Source organism: Cygnus olor, chromosome 1 (assembly GCF_009769625.2).
Source record: "Cygnus olor isolate bCygOlo1 chromosome 1, bCygOlo1.pri.v2, whole genome shotgun sequence".
NCBI classification, from domain to species: Eukaryota; Metazoa; Chordata; class Aves; order Anseriformes; family Anatidae; genus Cygnus; species Cygnus olor.
Window position 1 is genome coordinate 50,546,879 of NC_049169.1, and position 19,576 is coordinate 50,566,454.

General features: G+C 34.0%; 1 protein-coding gene and 1 long non-coding RNA gene across 6 annotated transcripts in view; one reads left to right on the forward strand and one right to left on the reverse strand.

The window, feature by feature from the left end:
* CEP290 (centrosomal protein 290) overlaps positions 1–19,576 on the forward strand; it is a 58,353-nt gene that overhangs the window by 35,559 nt on the left and 3,218 nt on the right. For 3 of the 5 annotated variants that reach the window (XM_040558017.1, XM_040558007.1, XM_040558047.1), the window contains 20 exons: positions 542–706; positions 946–1,053; positions 1,143–1,277; positions 1,814–2,080; positions 2,856–2,963; positions 3,533–3,729; positions 4,393–4,606; positions 4,816–4,953; positions 5,038–5,259; positions 5,843–5,959; positions 7,316–7,461; positions 8,391–8,546; positions 9,134–9,257; positions 9,806–10,456; positions 11,414–11,548; positions 11,808–11,894; positions 13,601–13,765; positions 14,099–14,221; positions 14,538–14,710; positions 18,078–18,219. In XM_040558017.1, the coding sequence (XP_040413951.1) occupies positions 542–706; positions 946–1,053; positions 1,143–1,277; positions 1,814–2,080; positions 2,856–2,963; positions 3,533–3,729; positions 4,393–4,606; positions 4,816–4,953; positions 5,038–5,259; positions 5,843–5,959; positions 7,316–7,461; positions 8,391–8,546; positions 9,134–9,257; positions 9,806–10,456; positions 11,414–11,548; positions 11,808–11,894; positions 13,601–13,765; positions 14,099–14,221; positions 14,538–14,710; positions 18,078–18,219 (3,573 nt within the window). The remainder of the gene's footprint in view (positions 1–541; positions 707–945; positions 1,054–1,142; positions 1,278–1,813; positions 2,081–2,855; positions 2,964–3,532; positions 3,730–4,392; positions 4,607–4,815; positions 4,954–5,037; positions 5,260–5,842; positions 5,960–7,315; positions 7,462–8,390; positions 8,547–9,133; positions 9,258–9,805; positions 10,457–11,413; positions 11,549–11,807; positions 11,895–13,600; positions 13,766–14,098; positions 14,222–14,537; positions 14,711–18,077; positions 18,220–19,576) is intronic. The other 2 variants (XM_040558028.1, XM_040558038.1) reach the window with 1 other exon arrangement.
* LOC121070665 lies at positions 6,017–11,404 on the reverse strand. The gene is made up of 4 exons (XR_005820165.1): positions 10,403–11,404; positions 7,781–7,879; positions 7,013–7,080; positions 6,017–6,378 (listed from the first exon to the last, which is right to left on the reverse strand). It is a non-coding gene; the product is annotated as an uncharacterized LOC121070665 (long non-coding RNA).

A 19,576-nucleotide genomic window follows, 5' to 3' on the forward strand; every position in this document is an offset into this window, starting at 1 on the left:
ATTTAAGCAATAGTTTTAGTGGCATCTTTTACTTTTAAGACAGTCTTCAAAGTTATTTTGGGTGCAGTCTGGCATAAATATGTCTGTTATTCTTAGTACATGTGTTTTTGAATACTTTCTTCTTTTCTACAGTTTTGTAATGGTTTTGAAAAACTTTTGGTGTTTTAGAAAAGATATACAGACTTCTTGCTTTTTTTTGTTGTTGTTGTTTTTATTGTTCAGTCTGGACAGATGCATAGACTGTAACTTGGTTAGGTCATATGAAAATTATTTGCAATGAGAGAGAGTTCTTCTGACAGTGTAGGGGAAATATTTTGCCTCTTCAACTGTCTACTACGCTTTCCAGTCATTCCTCTTGCAGTTTCATAGACCTGCCATGCCTCCTCACTCAAGGGAAGTGAAGAAGCTTAAAAAGGAAGAACCTCTTTCTTTCTCTTGGTTGGATAGGTGCTGTCCTGCCTCAAAATCAGAGTGTAGCTGCATTTAGACAGCCTGTGAGCTTGGTAAATTACAATACTACGTATGTATCATTTGTTATTAGGTAATAGAATGGCATTTGAAGATGGAGGAACTCCATCTGCTGGAACTTAAACTCAATCGAGAGTTACTCAAGCAAAAGGAAGAGATAAAGTATTTGCGTAATATAATTTCAGAATATGAATGTACAATCAATAATCTGGAAGAAGAAATTGTGCAGCAGAACAAGGTATGTATTTCTGCATGCTATTACAAAAACAACATATTCCTTACTTCGTTAAGTGATTTTAAAAAAGATTCTCTGTAGTAAGATTTGTAATATAGATGTTTCTTTCTTGGTTCATTAATTCTTTCTAATAGCACGTTGGAGTATTTTACACTTTGATATCTCTTCTTTCTGTTCAAGTTGGTTGTAAAATACCCATTGACTTCAATAAATAAAATGTCATTATCAAACATTTGTTACAGCTTCATGAAGAAAGGCAAATGGCTTGGGACCAGAGGGAGGTAGAATTGCAGCGCCAATTAGATGTATATGATCATCAGCAAAATGAAATACTTAGTACAGCTCTAAAGGTACACAAACACTGAGTTAACTAAAAATAAACTGGGAAGCACATTTTTCAGAGCTGTCGGGTAACAGGAATATGAATCTTTCTGTACAGTTAGAAGAAGCCACAGGATCAGTTCCAGACCCTAATTTGCCTCTCCCACAACAACTTGAGCTGGCTTTGAGAAAGATTCGGGAGCATATTCGAATAATCGTGGAAACAAGGGCAACCTGCAAATCACTAGAGGAGGTAATTAAATGTTTAAATTATCATATAAAGGATAAAGGTTGTATTTTTAAATATTTTTTTTTATGTAACAAATATCCTTTTATAAATGTCCATCAAATATGTCAATTCCCTTAGAAGTACTTTAACTCAGAGAGAATGTAGATAATAGATTTATTTTTAGTCCTGTGTTATTTTTTCCATTGGAGCAAATTACTGGGGAAAATTTAGATCAGTCCTGTAGTAAGGTAGGATGCTCTTGCTGTACAAAATTCAGTTGACTGTATCTAGTTAAATTTATTTTAGATACTTCGTGGTTCTTAAGCAGTCTTAAAAACACCGCCTTCTTAATTTTGATTGCACAAACTGGGGTTGCATAAGTGTATAAGCAAAAGACACCATGGGACTTTTTTGATGTAGTAGTAATTCCAAACAGCCAAAACTGAATGCAAAAAGCGCTTTAATGAAGACCATTTAAACAAATTTTTCTGCTACGTTTTTTAAAAAGATTTTTTTCAGCATTTTAATTCTGTAAATGCAATAATCGCCTTTTGTTCTAGAAATTAAAAGAAAAGGAAACTGCTCTGTGGAAAGCCGAACAAAATGTCTTATCAAGAGACAAAGTTATAAATGAACTAAGACTTCATTTACCTGCAACATCAGAAAGAGAGAAAATAATAGCTGAATTAAGCAAAAAAGAAGATGATCCAGAGTACCATCATGCAATAAAAATTGCTCATCAAACCATTGCAAATATGCAAGCAAGATTAAATCAGAAGGAGGAAGTGCTAAAAAAATACCAACATTTGCTGGCTAAAGCGAGAGAGGTAGTTATGTTTTGCATAAATTTATTTCATTTTTAAGGCTTTAATGATTCTTTGTTAATCTCATTGCTAGTTACCTCAGAGAGAATAGAACTTTTTTTTTTTCTGTAGAAAGTTAATGTAGAATATTTTAACTTCCTTAAAGTAGGAGACTTGCTCAGTCAAAAGGTTTATGTATGTGGTATTGGTCTAGGAATTAAATTAGCGTGACAGGAAGAATATTAAAAATTTGCTATGAAAACTGCACTCCATATAGTGTACATCCATAGAATTTTCAAGTATTTACAATGGTGATCTGTGGACTGCATCTTGTTGTGAATTTGAAAAATATACGAAAGATATGCATTTATGGAAAATATACTTCTTAAATATACTGTAATTTAAAATATGTTTTTAAAATATAAACCTTGTGTTAGAGCACATTCTTTATATTCTTACTATGTATAGTGAGTCATAGTTGGTGAGGAGCATCACCAAATATTTTGCTTTTCAGCTTTTATCCTGTTGCACCACACTGCCTGCGATATAGCTTAAAACTGCAGTGGTGGATTTTTTTTTCCAAGAGTAAGTATTAAAAAGAGAAAGGAAAAAAAAAAAAAAGGTATAATCATTGAGTATAGGAAGAAGAAAATAATTTTAAAAACCAGAAGAGTTAGAGGAAAATCTGGGGAGTAAGGCTGATCAATAATTGAGCAATTGATGCGAAGGGTACTGCAGTTTCATGAATTTCTGGATTAATGTGCATCAGTAGAGTTGCATTTTTATTTTGAACTAACAGGAACAAGAGGAAATAGCAAAGAAACATGAAGAAGACCTTAGAGTTCTACACCAGAAGTTAGACTTATGTACAGACAATTCCCTTAATAAATTCAAACAGACTGCTTTGGTGAGTTATGTGTATTTATGGCATTAGTGAAATTGTTTCCAAATTTTGAAAATTGTTGCTCAAAAGAACAGTTTTGTAGTCACACGTAAATAATGACAAGAATAATAAATGGATGGTTGATATAGAAAGAACTCAGAAATTGATGAAAGAATTCAAGACAGTTGGATTAGAGGACAAGTATAAAAAACAAAGTTACCGCCTTAGTATAGAGTATCATTCTTTATATTGTAATGTATAGGCTTCTAGGGGAGGGAGGGAGGTGTACTTTTTCTATATCCTTTTTATTCAGTCTTTGGTTGCAATAATCCCATTTTTAATACAGGTTTTCTCTTGACACTTTATGATAAGGTGACACCTACATTTATTCTGTAGATTGTTCCATGTACGACGTTCATTTCCAAGTAGCATTACTGTTTTTTTCTGTGAACTAAGAATTGCATCTCAGTAGATAAACATGATAAATATTAATACTTGTTTATGTTTAGGATTGAGTTTATAATGTATCACTAACACTTACCTTTGATTTAAAGCTTAAAATGTTTATCATACACATTTGTTCTGTTTTACAGGAGTTAATGGAAAAGCCTTCATCACTTCCCAGCAGCAAACATTTCCTCCGTTTAGCTGAAATGGAACAAACTGTAGTAGAACAGGACAATTCTCTTGCTTCACTTGTTGGCAAATTGAAGAAAACATCATCTGATTTAGAGAAGCAAAAACAAATTACTTTAATGAAAATCAAAGAATTTCAGACTATCAGAGCCCAGTAAGTTTTTAGGCTGCTAACATAAGTCACAGTTGGTCAGCTATGCCTTGCTGGTACTGACGTGTTCTGTTGAAGTGAGCATGTTTTTGCTGAATTTTAGGTTTGGCTGAAAAAACTAACTCAAGAGAGTTACCATGGTTGGTAAATATAAATATGATCTATTTTGGTTTTGTGGCCCTGTATCAGAGCTAATGTTGAAAATATTGAAAAATCACGGCTGCAGAAATGCATTTCTGTTATTAACAGTGTGCCATCCAGTGAAAGTGAGTGAGTCTTGGTATGTCTTGTGAGTGAATCTTGGTATGCGAGTTGTCTTTAAGCTGTCAGATACTCCCCCGATCCTGCCCCCATCCACTTGAGCTTGCTGCCTTTAGCGTTTAAACTCATTAAATTTTAAACCCCTGTTTAAAAGGGAAAAAAAAGGACGATTCTTTCCTTTGCAGTTAGGGATAGAAATTAGAATGAAAATGTTCTAGTCTCATTATGTTGATACTCTTGTATAATTTCCTTATTAAGTGGAGGCATTCTTTGTAGAGGCAAGGAGTTTTTTGTTTATTATTTGCTTTAACAGTAAAAAATAAAACACTGTTCCTTCTGTTATTCATTTGGAGTTTGCTGGCTTAATTATTGCAGTGTACCCTATTAATTCTTATTTTATATTAGGCTTCAGGAAAAGCACACAGTTGATGTGGAACAATTGAAAGATGAAGCAAATGGATTGAAGAACTTGTTATCTCAGATGGAGAAAGAATTAACCAATGTAAAAGCTGAACTAGAAGCTCAAAAAGAAGCAAATAAAAGAGCGCCCACAGCAACACTGAAAAACCTGGTGGAACAGCTGAAGAGCCAGTTAGCCATAAAAGAGAAGCAGCAGAAAGTTAGTCAGCAAAAAATGCATACTTACGTCACTAATGAACATAAATGTTTAATGTGGCTTAATACTTAAGAATTCTATGTATAAGTACAGCAGGAGGTAGAATATAGTTTCATAATTTAACATAGTAAAATACAATCGCATTTTGTTGTTTTTTAATGTTCATATTTGCAGCTTCTTTGCTTATAAGAACTTGTATTGGTTATTTTTAGGCTCTGAGCAAAGCACTTTTGGAACTCCGAGCAGAAATGACCGCTAATGCTGAACAGCAGATTATTTCTGCAGCATCACAAAAAGAGGCATATATGAATGTCCAGGAGATTGTTGACAGGGAAACAAAGGGGCTCATGGTTAGTACTAGGTAATGTCTTTCTATTCCATCATTATATTGCTGTTAATCCTGATTTTTTTTATTATTATTTTTTCCCCTTTAGACACAGATAGAGGAATTAAATAATCAGATTTCAAAACTTACAGATAACCTTAAAATAAGTAAAAACAGGGAGAGTGCTTTGTTAGATGAAAAGGAAGAGTTGAACCAAGAACTTCAGAAGAAACAAAAAACATTCACTAAAATAATGAGAGAAAAAAATGAAATCGAAAAGGAGAATGAAGAACTGAAGAAACGGATTAGGAGACTTACCAGTAGCATTCAGGTAGAAGTGATTTTTAAAAAAGTTTGATCTTGGTCAAGTTTCTGCATTAGATGGGCTGGTTTGGGGGGGGGAAGAGTAAGTACCTTTGACAGGCATTGAAACTGATACTTGATCTAAAAATCGTTGTTTGCTCATCAACTGGGTTACATGTGAGCTATTACCTTTTGCTGTTGGAAGTATGTCTCAAATAGAATGAAGAGGCTGAAAAATATTTTTTTCCTTGAAATAATGTGAAAGTCTGAAGAGTTGAATATCTACCTTTAAAGTTTCTTTGAAAAATGGTTGGTTTGAATTTTGTGATCTTCCTGGCTGCCCTTATTTCTCCATTCAGAAGAGAAGGGAAGGATGTACAGTATAATTGTCTAAACTTTATTTTTTAATTTAACTACTTGCTGATTAATTAGTTTAGAATGCAAAGTTAAATTCTTGAAGTATTGTAACGTAAAGATAATTTTAAAAAGGTCATTTATGTTGTAAGCTAATTCCACCAACTGGAATTGAAGTCCTTATTTTTCGAGAGGAGGAAAAATACTTAAGTAGTAGTCATTAAACTTTAAGTTGGTGAAAGTTTGTAATTTTTCAGAACAAAGCTGATGAGCAAAATCTGACAGATGTACTTCAGAAAAAAGTTAAAAAGTTGGAAAATGAACTTCAGAAGAAATATGAAGAAACGGAAAGAAAAAGCGTAAGAGAAGACAAGGTATGTGATAAATACTGAGATTGTGGCTTTGAAAGACATCGTCAGCTTAAGTACAGGCAGTTCAGTTCTCCCCACTGCTTCTGAAAACAACAGATCACCAGCCAAACTTTATCAGGTCAGAAGCAGTTTCAAGACACTTTTTCAAGTTCCCAGTGGTCTTTGTTGCAGCTCTTGCTGCAACAGTAGTCTAAGTGCTGGTATATTCATGTTTTCCTGCCCTTTTTGTAGAATTAAAGATCCATTATAGATTATAGAAAACTAAGATTTTATAGGTATGTAAGAGATGTCAAATGCACATTTGTGAAACCAGTACAATGATGAAAATATGAAGTACCTGGGAGCAAGAGCTGTGAAGGGATGATGTCTGCATAAGTTACTGTTCTTCACGGTAACAGTCTCCACTTATAGGCGGTTCTGACCTGATGGAGACGAGTTCATTTTACCACTTGTGTTTTTTTTTTTTTTTTCTTTTGCTATTTCAGTAACAAATTACTGGCTTGTCATGGTAATCATAAGGTATACTAGAACATTATAGCGTGCTTGCATGACATTCAGACTCTTTATAATATTAAATATGATTTTAAGACTGAACTTATACTTCCAGTTAGTTTGAGAATTTTTATATACTTATTGCTCAGTGTCTAAAGATACTTTTCATAAACTTTTTTTTTTTCTTTTTTGCAATAATTTACTTTCTGGCCATTTTTTAGTAGCAGTAGCTGTTTAGAGTGAAGACAGAAAAGATAGTACAGGGACTAACTGAGGGAAGAGGAAAGTTCAGCAAAACAAACAAAAAAAATTGTTTACAGGTGATTTTTCAGTAGTCATTTGTGATCACAGGTACAGGTTTTAACTGATATATCATTTTATAGCTACATGATTGTAATTGTATGCAGAGATTCTATTTCTCATAGAAGAAAACAAATGAACAGTGGTACAGCTTTGCAGCAAGGGCATATAAACTCCAGTTGAGCTGCAAGAAAAAAGATAGATCCTGCTGTAAAGTGGCATAGGAAAGCACTTCTTTTTCTTCAATTTGTCTTTTTTACTCACCTGTAATTCAAACTAAAAGGATGTGTTTCACAAGCAATCCTAATTTCCAAAAATGTATCACTCCTTTTCTGTAAAATGAATATTAAAGGGTGAGGATGAATTCGGTAATAACATTAAACTTCATCAGCTTTATATGCCAGTCACTACAGCAAGTTTAAAGTATCCAAGTTGGACTGCTCTTTACCTAACTACGGCTTAATGTTTTAAATTTAGAAATGAAAAATAACCATGTGTGGTTTTCTAATGTGTTTGTTCGCTTAAAAAAAATCAAAAAAGTACATAATTTGTTTATATGCTTCACAGACCTCCAAGGAGGAAATAATTAGATGGGAAGAAAGCAAAAAATGGCAAATCAGAACGGAAGGGATGCGGAACAAACTAAAAGAAAAGGAAAAAGAAATGGATACTTTGGTCAAACAGTTCAGTACACTGAAGGAACTTTATAATAAGTAAGTTGTGTTTAATGCATTCAACTACAAACTGATGGCATAAGAGAAATACAGATGTTTGCCACACAATTATAACAGCTTGTTGTGTTTATAAGATTGATGCCTAGATTTGACCTTGCTATTGAGATTAAAAGAATAAATTATTTTTCAAGTAGCAGGTTACTCCTTTAGTATATACTTGTAGAAGCTTACAAGTGTATTTAGAAGAAGCTGTCTCTGAATAAAACTAATTTAAGGTCTTTATTATGCTTCTCATATATAGTGTTCTGTTATTTCCGTGAAAAAAGTAACAGTTTCATGAAGATAGGCTGTTTCTTACCTGGTGTTATTTCATCAGACTGCTAGGACTGGATGCGCTGCTACTGTCATCTGCTGTGCTACTGCAGTACTAACAGTTCTAGCATTATGAGATAGAAACCTTTAAAACAACAACAAAAATAAAAAATAAAACCAACCACCACATATATGCATGGCCTCCATGAAAGTTAAGTTTACTTCAGTACAGTAATGGCAGGGTTTTACAAATAAAATATGTAGTAATGGTGGTTGGTGATCACGACCAAATGATGATGGTAGTTGTAGCCGTTGATAGATTGTGGTTTGAAACAGCTTCAAATTGGCATTCTTACCAAATCTTTCAGGAATTTCACATACAACACAGGTGACACCAAGTGATTTATAATATGCATGCTGCTAACTTTATGTTTGCTATTTTTCCTAATATTTGTGATTTCTTTATTTATATTTATTTATTTATTTATTTGTAAAGCTGTCTGTCTATATGGTAACCACAATAAACAAGAAAAGGGGGTGTGGTACACTGAGCAAATAAATAGCAGGTGTGGATTCTTTAAGATAGAAAATATTTTCTTCTAAAGAAAGCAAGTCAGCAAATAAAGTTTTAGATGCAAATTTACTGAATGTTGCAGGGCTGAAAAAGAGAAAATTACTCTACAGAAGAAACTGAAAACTACTGGTGTCACTGTTGACCGTGTTGTTGGAGTAAGAGCCTCAGAGACTGAAAAAGAGCTGGAAGAACTAAGAAAACGGAATCTAGATTTAGAAAATGAAGTTGCTCATATGAGGTGAGAGGCATTTCAAAAGAATCTATAAAAAAATAAGTAATCTAAATGAGAAAAAAATCTGTGGGAGGAAATCAACTGATACAACTAGAAAAAACAGACCAAGTTGCAAAAGCCCTTCTTTGAGTCTGTGATGAGCAAACTTAAAGCTGCTAGGGATCAATTGTGCATATTCAGAGAATATGCAGCAATGGTTTGTTATTCCAAACGTTAAAAAATATGAAAAACATAGCTCTTTTTATGTAAAATTGTAGTTCTAATTTCAAGTTGGGGAAAGATACTGGAGCTGAGAAATTGCAATTATGGAGTGTATTCATAATCACTGTATCTGTTATAACAGTGGATGGAGTGCCACGGTAATAGAAGCTGTTCACATCTCAAGAGAGCAGATTCCTTTTCCCAAAATAGATACTCTCGATTCATGGGGATTAGTTGAAATTGTGTATATGGCTGATTTAGTATAACCAGTCCATTAATACTAGAAAGTTCTGTCCAGTAATCGAGAAGTTTATGTTTGTTTTACATAAAGGAATGCTTTTCTGCATTAATAGCCATGTGTTTATTCTGGCTTGATTAATTTTTGTATGTAGAACACAGCAAGCAATCCCACGAGATTCTGTTGTAGAAGAGTTACATTTAAAAAATCAATACCTCCAGGAAAAGCTTCATGCATTGCAGAGACAGTATTCAAGAGAGACATATTCTAGGCCCTCGGTAAGTAAAATCATATACAATCATATTACCTAGAAATATTACACCTATTTAACCAAAATAATTGTTACCCATTTACTATTCTGTATCACTTGGCAGATTTTATTTCAGATTATAGCATTCTAGAACAGGATATGAAATACTCCATTTATGGTGTTAAAAAAAAATTATCTAGATTCTGTGTTCTGCAGGTAGAAGATGAAATACTCAACTTCCTAATGTGAAGAAATAAAGGATAGATATTGTCATATACACAAGTCTGCAACTGAGAAACTACTTTTATATGCCCTATTAATTGAAAATTCAGCATACGTGGTTTGGGAAAATTCTAAGCTGCATTTTAGTTACATTATTTACATTAGATGTTTTTGTTTGGTTGGTTGTTGTTTTGCTTTACAAAGTTCACTGTATTATGAATATTGAATTACTAGGTTATCTTAATCCTTCAAGACACAGATTTAAAAATTCAGCCTACGTTTCTTTATTTCCTGTTTTGTTTTACTGTCTTCTGCTTTTCTTTCATGCTTCATTCTATCTTCAACTTGAATCAGAGTACATGTTACCAAATTGAACTGACTAACTCTGTTCCTGTCAGTATCAGTAAACAGGAGTATTTGAATTACCTTCAAAAGAAACCTATTTCAAATAGGGATGAAATCAAACATCAGACTAATCTTAGAATTACTGGTGGCAATGAAATAGATGAGGAAGCAGGCATACAAACATTCATCGTGCATAATGAAGGTTGTGAGGCTACGAAAGATGCAAGTGCTGAAGTGTCTTCTGAACAGCACCCTGAAGATAATGAACAATGCAAGGACACAGATATTTCTTGGGAAGGATTGAAAAACACCAATAAAGCTGAAGATGTTGGAGAGAATCAGAGTGATAAAAAAGAAAATATAACCCAACCTGAAAATGGAAAAAATAATGAGGAATTTGAAGAGCAGGAGAGGAAGCAAGAAATATGCAAACAATCAAATGTTGATGGAAAAAAAAGTGTAGAAGAGCCTTACATTGACAGAATGAGCTGCAATCAGTCTGATTCAGGAGAGCCTTCTAATCAAGCTAACAACTATGAAGCAGAAAAAATAAATGTCAATAATGAAATGAATCAACACACTCCAGAGAATAAATGTGAAACTTACCGAAGTGGTACAGAGGGAGTTGTAATAACCCCAGAACTCTGTGAAATGCCTGAGGTTTGATACTATGGTGGTCCTCTAGCATTTCTTCTGTAGAAATGACATAGAATTAGAATAGTTTGATCTTGGTAATTCAGTGGTCTTGAAAGCTCTGCAGGGATATTAAAGTGGTCCATAAAAGCAAATCCTAGACTTTCACAATTTACATGTATGTCAGCTCACAAGTAGATCAAAATTATATAATTAACAGAAGCTTAGAAAATTTACAAATGATCACAATGATACATGCAGCTAGTTGATGACCTTCATTCTTTGAAACTTACAATGTGTTATACTTAGAAGAAGTGCTATATTGAAGCAAGTACTTTATTTCTGTCATTGTTAGTGTAGAGTAATGGCTTATATGGTTAATTACATAATTACATAAACAAAAACTGATTATTATCAAAAGATTTTACTAGTGTTGGGTAATAATTTTCTGTATACCTACAATTGCAATTGGCAATATAAGGTATATAAAGTACTCAAACGTAGGAACTAAGTTGCTCTATGATCTGTTTGACTTCAGTGAAATTCTTACGCCATATGTAGTATTTAATAAACAGAATGCGCCCTTAAAATCAGATTCTGTTTCTAGGTACAGTGTCACAGCTTACCACACTCAGTAGCTTTTTTGTCTGTAGACTTTAAGCTTTACTTCTAGGCAATAGATTGAGACTTAATTCTAGTTTGACACTTTTTTTATGGGTTTATACTAATTTGTAAGCTTTCTATAGGGTTTAAGCAAGTAGATCTCTTTAGTTGGTGATACAACTATGATCAGTTATGTTTCACAAAATTTCAGTGGGGAAGAAATTCCAGAAAGATAGTATCCTGTTCTTTGAGTATTTTTATCTTTTTTTTTTCTGTGAAAAATAGTAATTTTCTCTTGCTCTTTATGAGCTACAAACAGGTACAATGAATATATAGTCTTATTGTTTAATAATAATTTACTTTTCTCTCTGTTTTCTGAAGACGTCAGGAGTAGGATCAGATGATCAATATCGAAGAGAACAAGAAGTTCTAAAGGAAAATTTAAGATTATCATCTGAAAATGTTGAGCTAAGATTCCAGCTAGAGCAGGCCAATAGAGATTTGCCAAGACTAAAGGTAACGTCTCTTTACCTTTTGTCCACTTTAACCTGAAACAGGTTAGTGGATCTCTTAAAAATGATTTTTTTTCTTTTGTACATACTATTAGTGTTTTTATTCAAGATGAGAAAGCTTGGTAGAAATGATGAAAAATGTCATTGCAATGTGAAATTCATTTATTTTTATTTTTTTCGAAGTAAACCAATGGTAACTTTGCTACTATTCATCTCAGTTTGAAATCTAAATATATAAGCTGCTTATTAATTTGTTTTTTGAGGACCAAGTGGGTGACTTAAAAGAAATGTGTGAACTTCTCAAAAAGGAGAAAGCAGATCTTGAACGAAAACTGGGCAATGTTAGAGGGGTAAGTATCGTAACAGCATTTTTCATCACTATTATATGAAACGAAAATATGAAAAATAGAAACGTTTTATTAAAGCTAAATTACCTGGAATCATCTGAAAGAAAACAGGCATTGTTCTTACTTGTATTGTTAAAGTGTTAAAATAAATTAATGAAAATCAGTCAATAGGACTATTAGAGGGAACAGAGCTACAATATTTGAACTGTTGTGGCCTAGTTTTGTCATTTGCATTAAAGCTATCTTCAGAAATGTATTTGTACCAAAAATAGGAGTTTACAGCCCTGGTAATAAAAATTATATTCATGTATTTATGTAAATGTGTAATACAGCTTTATGATTTAAAAAGGTAGGAGTTTGATTTGATGCAGCTGTTAGAAAGTGTAAGTTATTGTTAGTGAAGTTGGTTCTTTTACTATACAAGATGACACTTCAAATTTACTCAGCTATTTTAATAGAGCAAATATTTCAAAAGTTAATGGAAAAATGATTCAGGTATGCTGAGTGTCTCTCCTGTCACTGACTTGTCAAAATATTTGTGTGGCCTGTGCTTCCTAAAGAAAGCAGACTTAAGGAAGAGTCTTTGTAGCTTTTGAGGTGTACAAGGAGAATGATTTCTGCTTCTGGGTACCTGGAAAAAACGATTTATTTCCCATTCTTTTTCTTGTACGTTGCAGGGGCTGCTTGTGTATTTGGCTCTCTATTATGAAGTGGTAATTTTTGGATAAGGCAATCCAGTTTATAAAACTGCTTCATTCAAAGGTTCTGAGGAGGCAGCAAACTTTAAATCTTCCTTCCTTTCCAGACATAAACTGGTAGAGATTTTTCTTTATTTCTGCCATGTACCAGCAAAAACCTCCAAATTTCTTAAGTGCTTTTAGAGAAGCAAGAATAGGTAATTCTCACTTTCAAAACTCACTCACTATATAGGTTTATGCAGAGTTCCTAATACTAAATTCATCCCCGTTTTCTGCTATACTGTGGTTCTTACCTCTGTGGAAAGAAAAGGGGGTACTTCATGGCCCCAGAACTGGAAACAGTAGCATTGTTAAATCATTATTGCTGAGGAAGTCCATTGCCACAAAGAATGTAAGAAAATAAAAGCCTTTGAACACCCTTTAACAGTTTATCTGCATTATAAATGAATGCAGTGGAAAAAGAAAAATAGAGAATTTTATTGTCATTATTAATTATTTTATTATTATTATTATTTATTTACTTGTGCTTTAAGCTGTAGTTCTGTCACTCTAATCCAGTAGAAATATGGTTGCTAAAAAAAGGGCCACCTTACTCTGTCAAGCTCCCATACAGTCATTATTTTTTCTTTATCCTTTAGACAGTGTTAGCATTCAAGCATGGTCAGTTGGATCAGGAAACTGCTCTACAAGAAAAACTTGAGTACTTTGATTTATTTTCATAATGTTTCACTTTATTTCATAAAATACAGCAAATTTTTAGACTTAACTGCAGCTTTTTTAGGTAACAGGAAATGAGGGAGCTGATACGTTTACCTTGGGGGTAAATATATCACTAGACTTTTCGGGGAACTAAGTATGCAAGAATCTTTATGATTCAAGACACAAACTATGACAACTTTTCAACAAATAGAAAGCAGTGAAAAAACATGCTATAAAGTATGATTTGGAGCATCTCAGAATGTTAGTTAACTTGAAGTATTTACCTCACTATGTTTTTTCCCCTCTGCACAGGCTGGTAGAAGTGGAAAGACAGTCCCAGAACTGGAAAAAACAATTGGTTTGATGAAAAAGGTTGTAGAGAGAGTCCAAAGGGAAAATGAAGATCTGAAAAAAGCTCCAGCTGTGGTTTCTAATGTGAAATTACTTGGTCTTGAACAGGAAAATGAGAAGTTAAAGGTACCGATTTATATTAAATAACTATATTTAGATAGCAGCTTATATACAAGTTAGTAGGAAACTTTAACACTAAGCCCATTGTTGACATTGATTAGTACAGAAGTGTTACCAAAATATTAAATATGAAACTTGTAGAACACAAAATCAAAACTTCATTTTAGAATAATAAACTAGATGATTTATGTAATGGTACTTTTTATGTTAAGAATATATTTAAACATTATGAAATATAGTGTGCTAGATAGCTGTAACTCTGATGTGGTTTAAAAATAGAAATTGGAAATTTTCTACTAAGTAATGTATATGTATTTTAATAAACTGTTTACTATTTAGTCTGAAGTGGAAAAAATGAAACTTCATCGGGGGGGGCAGCTGAGTATGCATTATGAATCTAAAACCAAAGGAATGGAAAAAGTCATTGCTGAAAATGAGAGGCTACGAAAAGAGCTGAAGAAGGTACGATCATTGTAATGTATCCCTTTATTTCCAGTAGTTACTGGATGTATCTTACTTTTTAAAAAATGGTTGAAATGAAATAGATGCTTTTCTTAGTATTAGTATTGCCATGACCAAATTCTTAATTATATGTGGAGAGGAGACATTCAAGAAACAGGACAGGAGAGAATGTGGAAGTTTTAGTGCTGGTGATCTGAGATACCATGTATATAGGATACACCGTCAGCACTTAATCTCTCTCACCATCTTTTTAGATAACCCAGTGCTTCATAGGAGGTTATCTATTTCATAAAACTTTGTTTTTATTGAACAATAGGAAGCTGACAGTGGAGAGAAGCTACGAATAGCAAAGAATAACTTGGAGATATTAAATGAGAAGTTAACCATACAGCTGGAGGAAGCCATTAAGAGGCTAAATTTGGCTGAGAACACAGGCCCTCAGCTCGATGAAGCTGACAGGAAAAGCTGGAAATCAGTTGTTGCAACAAGGTAGGAATGGCAAATGAAGTTCCTTTTCATTCCTCTTTAAGTATTAGCAAAAAAAATACAGACCTTCATTTTCGTAATTTTTCTTTCCTCTTTTGAAGATACTTTTAATATAATTTTCTGGTTTTATACTAGTATGTACAATCAGTATATGGATCTCTGATATGAATCCAGCAGAGTTCTACCATCCTTAAGTACTGGCCTTCTTCTTTCTTCAGATCAGCTGTAGACTCCTGGATAGTTTTGTGTTCCTTGCTACTCAAATGCACTGTCTTTGTGCTTTGTAGAGTAATGTCAGCATTTTTGCTGAATATAAAAAGCATGTATTTCAGTACGTTACCACAAAGACTGCAACCTGGGGAATGGGAAAAAAAAAAAAAAAGGAGTCCCACAAACTGCATTTTCCAGCATGGCTGCATTTATTTATCTACATTTAACCGTGTAAACATGCAAAAGTTGTTAGGAAGCCACTGGGATTTCCATGCTCCTGGGGACCTGTGCTAATGATCCCTCTTATGTGTTCTGGAGGGCCTGAAGGCAAGTTGCAGTCAGCCAGGTGGTCCTGCTAATTGTAGTAGAAGGGAGAAAAATTCAGAGACTCGCATTGGATCATCTTTTACAGTATTTGTAAAAAGAATTGTGGGAATCGCCAACTCCTAGATTTGTAGTTAGAATTCAGACTTTGAAATCAGAATCAAAAGTCACTTTTGCTTTGATAATAATAGCAAATGTTTACAACTCTTTACCAGTCAGTTACCTGAAAGTTACCTATCAGTTGTTCTAAAATTCAGGTACCACTTGCATCACTGAGGGTAGAACACACTAAAGAAAATAGTTTTATGACACCAGTTTTTACATTGCAACTTAGGCACGCTGTATTATTTTGTCAGTACTTCTGCAGTACTTCTGCACTTAGTTCAGATGCTTTTTCTATGACAACCTACTTTTAAAGGCCGGACATCTTAACTCGACAGCCTGAACTACTTTAATTGCATTTTTTTTATTTCATAGAAGCAAACTGTTCAGTACTGTTTTGTGGTTTGTTTACAGAAAGTGTTTTGGGGAACAGTCAGCCCAAAACCATTGCCAGTCCAAAAAGCATTACTGTTTACACCTGCTTTCAGAAATGAGCTACAGCCAAGGAGGCTAGTCAGGTCTCTCACTGGCATGTTTAACGATGAACACATTGATACAAAATATGAAGTTTGATATAATATACATTCACGTGAAAACAAAGAATGAAGGAGAATTTTATCCCTCCTTGAGGCAAGAGTTTTTAATTGGGTATCATCTCTTGTACTGTCATGTCTAAAACGACAAGAAACTGAAACACTGCTTATGCTATTAAGAGAGATAAACACCCTCTATCCTGCATAGGAATGGAAGAGAGCAAGTTTTTGCAGAAAAATACTTCTATCCGGGGATGACCTCAGGGCAAAGTAAGCTCACATGTTGCAAAACAGAAAGAAACTCGTCTGATTGCGGACCAGGTCAGATAGCTGTCGAGCCTCAGTCTCTCTGCTGCCGTCCATGATTTTACCCGCTTAGTTTTGCACTGCCACAGAATCTGTTGGCAGAGTTTTGGTGCTTCTCTGAGATGTTGGCTGAGGTATTTCACTTCACTGAGACTTTAGAAAGCTGTTCCTTTTTTCCCCTTTCCTCCTAACTCTGCAGTGATGTAGAATGTCTTCATGCAAGGTCAGATGACAGCCATGTTACTGGGGAAAACTGGCTGCCAGCCACAGGAGGAAGAAAAGGATCATGCAGTAAAGATGGTAGGCCCTTAACAGCTTGCATTAGCATTATGTGAGAAACAATCTGCAGCCAATAACAGGCTCAGGCAAGGATCTCAATGAACTAACATTTTTATTCACAATTGCAAGGGCGGGCGTCCTGCAAGCAGGAGCGTGCAGCGGAAGTGTATCATAACCTTCTATGCCCTGTTACCCAATGCTTGATTTTTCCTCTTTGGCTCCGTACTACAGGTTCACAACCTGCTTGACGCTTGTTACTATACCATATGTTCATTTTTATTTGACCAAGTTTACCTTGTTAATTTCTCCTCTTCCTCCCCCTCCCTTTTTTTTTCTTGTGACTGGAGGACCCCATGATTTTTTGATTTTGCTGATTCTGCAACTGCTTGTTTTTCTTAGCCATCCTCCTTATTTTGGGACAGTGGTACCTTCCATTGTCCCCTTATCTGCTTAACATACCCCCCAGTGTTATGCCTGCGCAATCACTTTTGAATATGCAAGGTTAGTGGAATTTTCCACTGCAAAAACACAACTTTAATTCTTACAATTACCAACCCAATAGTTTGAATATAGTTTTTCTTTTAGTTCACCTCTTTGAAAAACATTTGTACCTCATTTTTTTTAGTTGATATAGGTAGGTGTGTGTGTATAGTGACTAATTAATTGTACTTGACTATTTCAAGTGGTGTGAGTAAAAATTTTTATTTGCTTTAACATGGTTTGACATTAACATGATTTTAAAGTAAATGAGTAACATCAACCTAGAAAAGCTAACCTAGAGAATCTCATTGGTGCATTTCATCATGCAGTCCACCTCACGCACATTTTCCAAAGCACGTACATGGTAATAAAAAGTCCTTGACAGGGCATCATCCAAAAGTTTCATCCAGGTGATCCTTGGGATTCTACTGTTTAGCAGATAGCAAGGTATTGGAGACTATCACTACCTGAAAAGCCACTTCAGAGGGGAAGCTGGATTAGGTAACCTCCAGAGGTGCTTACCAATTGACATTTCAGTGATTCTACAAAACCATTTTTGTAGCCTTGTATGTCTCAAAGAAAACTGAATCCTTCTCAGACTACAGTTACTCCAGGGCAAAACATCATTTACCGTAGAACTTTTTTTCTGTTGGAGTCTTCATTTCCTGTATCTGTCTTAAACTTTTTCTCAGTACATTAATTTTCCATAAATTTTTAAATTATAATACTATAAAAGTATGACACTGAAGTGAGACGTGACCCATGCACACCACTGCATCAGCTGAGTGCAGTAAAAGACATGCATGTTTTTAGTAGGAGGTAGGCTGGGATATATGTGCAGTACAATAGAAAGATTCCAGGCCCTTATTGGTAAAGAAACAAAGTAAGGTCAGCAACAGTGGAACATTTGGAAGGGCCTTTTTATTCAAAAATCACAGAAAAGCATTTCTTGTTATGCTTCATTCAGCTTGCTTATAAACAGGATCAGTAATTATTTTGAGGCCTCTGCTCCAAACATATTTTAGAATGCATTTTACGGCATTTCATCTGTGTGAGAATATTTTCATCTCTATTTCTGTAAATGCATTAGCTTTTGCTCTTATCTTTCTCTTAATATTATTATTATTTTTTACCAGGATGCATGAAACAAAGTTGAAGGAACTGGAAATGGATATTGCTAAAAAAAACCAAAGCATTACTAACCTTAAACAGCTGCTTCAGGAGGCAACAGAACGTGAACATAATGCTGATAAAAACTTAAAAGATCTGAAAGAACAAGTGAGTAAAATCTAGCCAGATGACTCTGAGAATAGATTAATATTAATTTCATTCTAATGTCTATATTGGCAGAGTATATTATTTATTCTCTAACCCACAAGGTTTTTTTTTTTTTTAGTCCGAATTGCCATAATTGTACATTTAGATACTTCAGGATTAATAAGGTTTTCTACATATTACCAGTATATATTCATGACTTGCACATACTGGGGAAATAATATTTCTCTGTAGTTTTATTTTAGTTGCACTGATCATTTGAAGCCTGTAAGTATAGACGGTTCATGTTGTCTTAAAATCATTCTAGCTTGGTCATCACATTGAATATGCCACAGGAACATTCCTCTTTCTTCCAGGTCATTTTGGGGGGACTGAGTCCCTAAAAAGGATTTTCATATCTCTTTCCAATATGGCATCTTACACACAGTCCTTAGCAAATATATTTTGCATATGGAAGAATTCTTGAATTTTAAACTAAGGTATCTTTGAAAAGATATCTAAGATTTTGAACTTCAAGTATGCCAGAGATTTAGTCCTAGCACTATCTACCTAGATTAGCTTCTATCTTGCACTGGCCATTCTCAGAGTAAAGTATTGAATACAAGGGATTTTCAATATAAAAGTCATATATATTCCCTAAGCAGTTGAACTTGTTCAATAAGCAGAACTTAGAATGGAGTTCTGTAAAACAATTATTTTGTAAAGCTTTGCTTGGTTTCACTTTTCAGTTTAAAGTCAGAATTATTAACATAAAGCATATAGCAACAGCAAAAAAAAAAAGACTAAATTATTTTATTATGTGGTATGACTCTGGGGCATCGCATTTCAAGGTTTGTTTTGTGTCTCAAATGTACATGATGGCATGTGGTCAAGGTTAACTCCGTTTCAAAGAAATGGAGACTGACTGTCAAAGAATTTTAGGTAGTAGAATAAAGTCTGTTGCTAACGGTAGCCTTATGGGAGTTCATAAATTGTCATTGTATTAAAAAACAAAAACAAAAAACAAACATACAGTTTCACATTTGAAAGATTTTAACTTTTTCCTCCTGCAACTTCTACTGAAAGGCACTTCCACAGGCTAACTCCCTCTCTGTTTAGAAACCTATTTCTAATTTATGACTGCAGGTCATTTCTAGTCAGCATCATATACATTTGCTTTTTAATTTAAAAATCACAGGCTTTTCATATCACACTTAAAAAGGAACTTAGACACTTAATACACTCCAATAAGCATGTTGGTAGTATTTCTATGCACCTTTATGTGTATCACTTTCGTAAGCATATCTATAAATTATCCTAATATCTCAATCCATGTGTCTAACTTTTTTTTTTTTTTGTAAATCTGGCTTGTGAATACTTA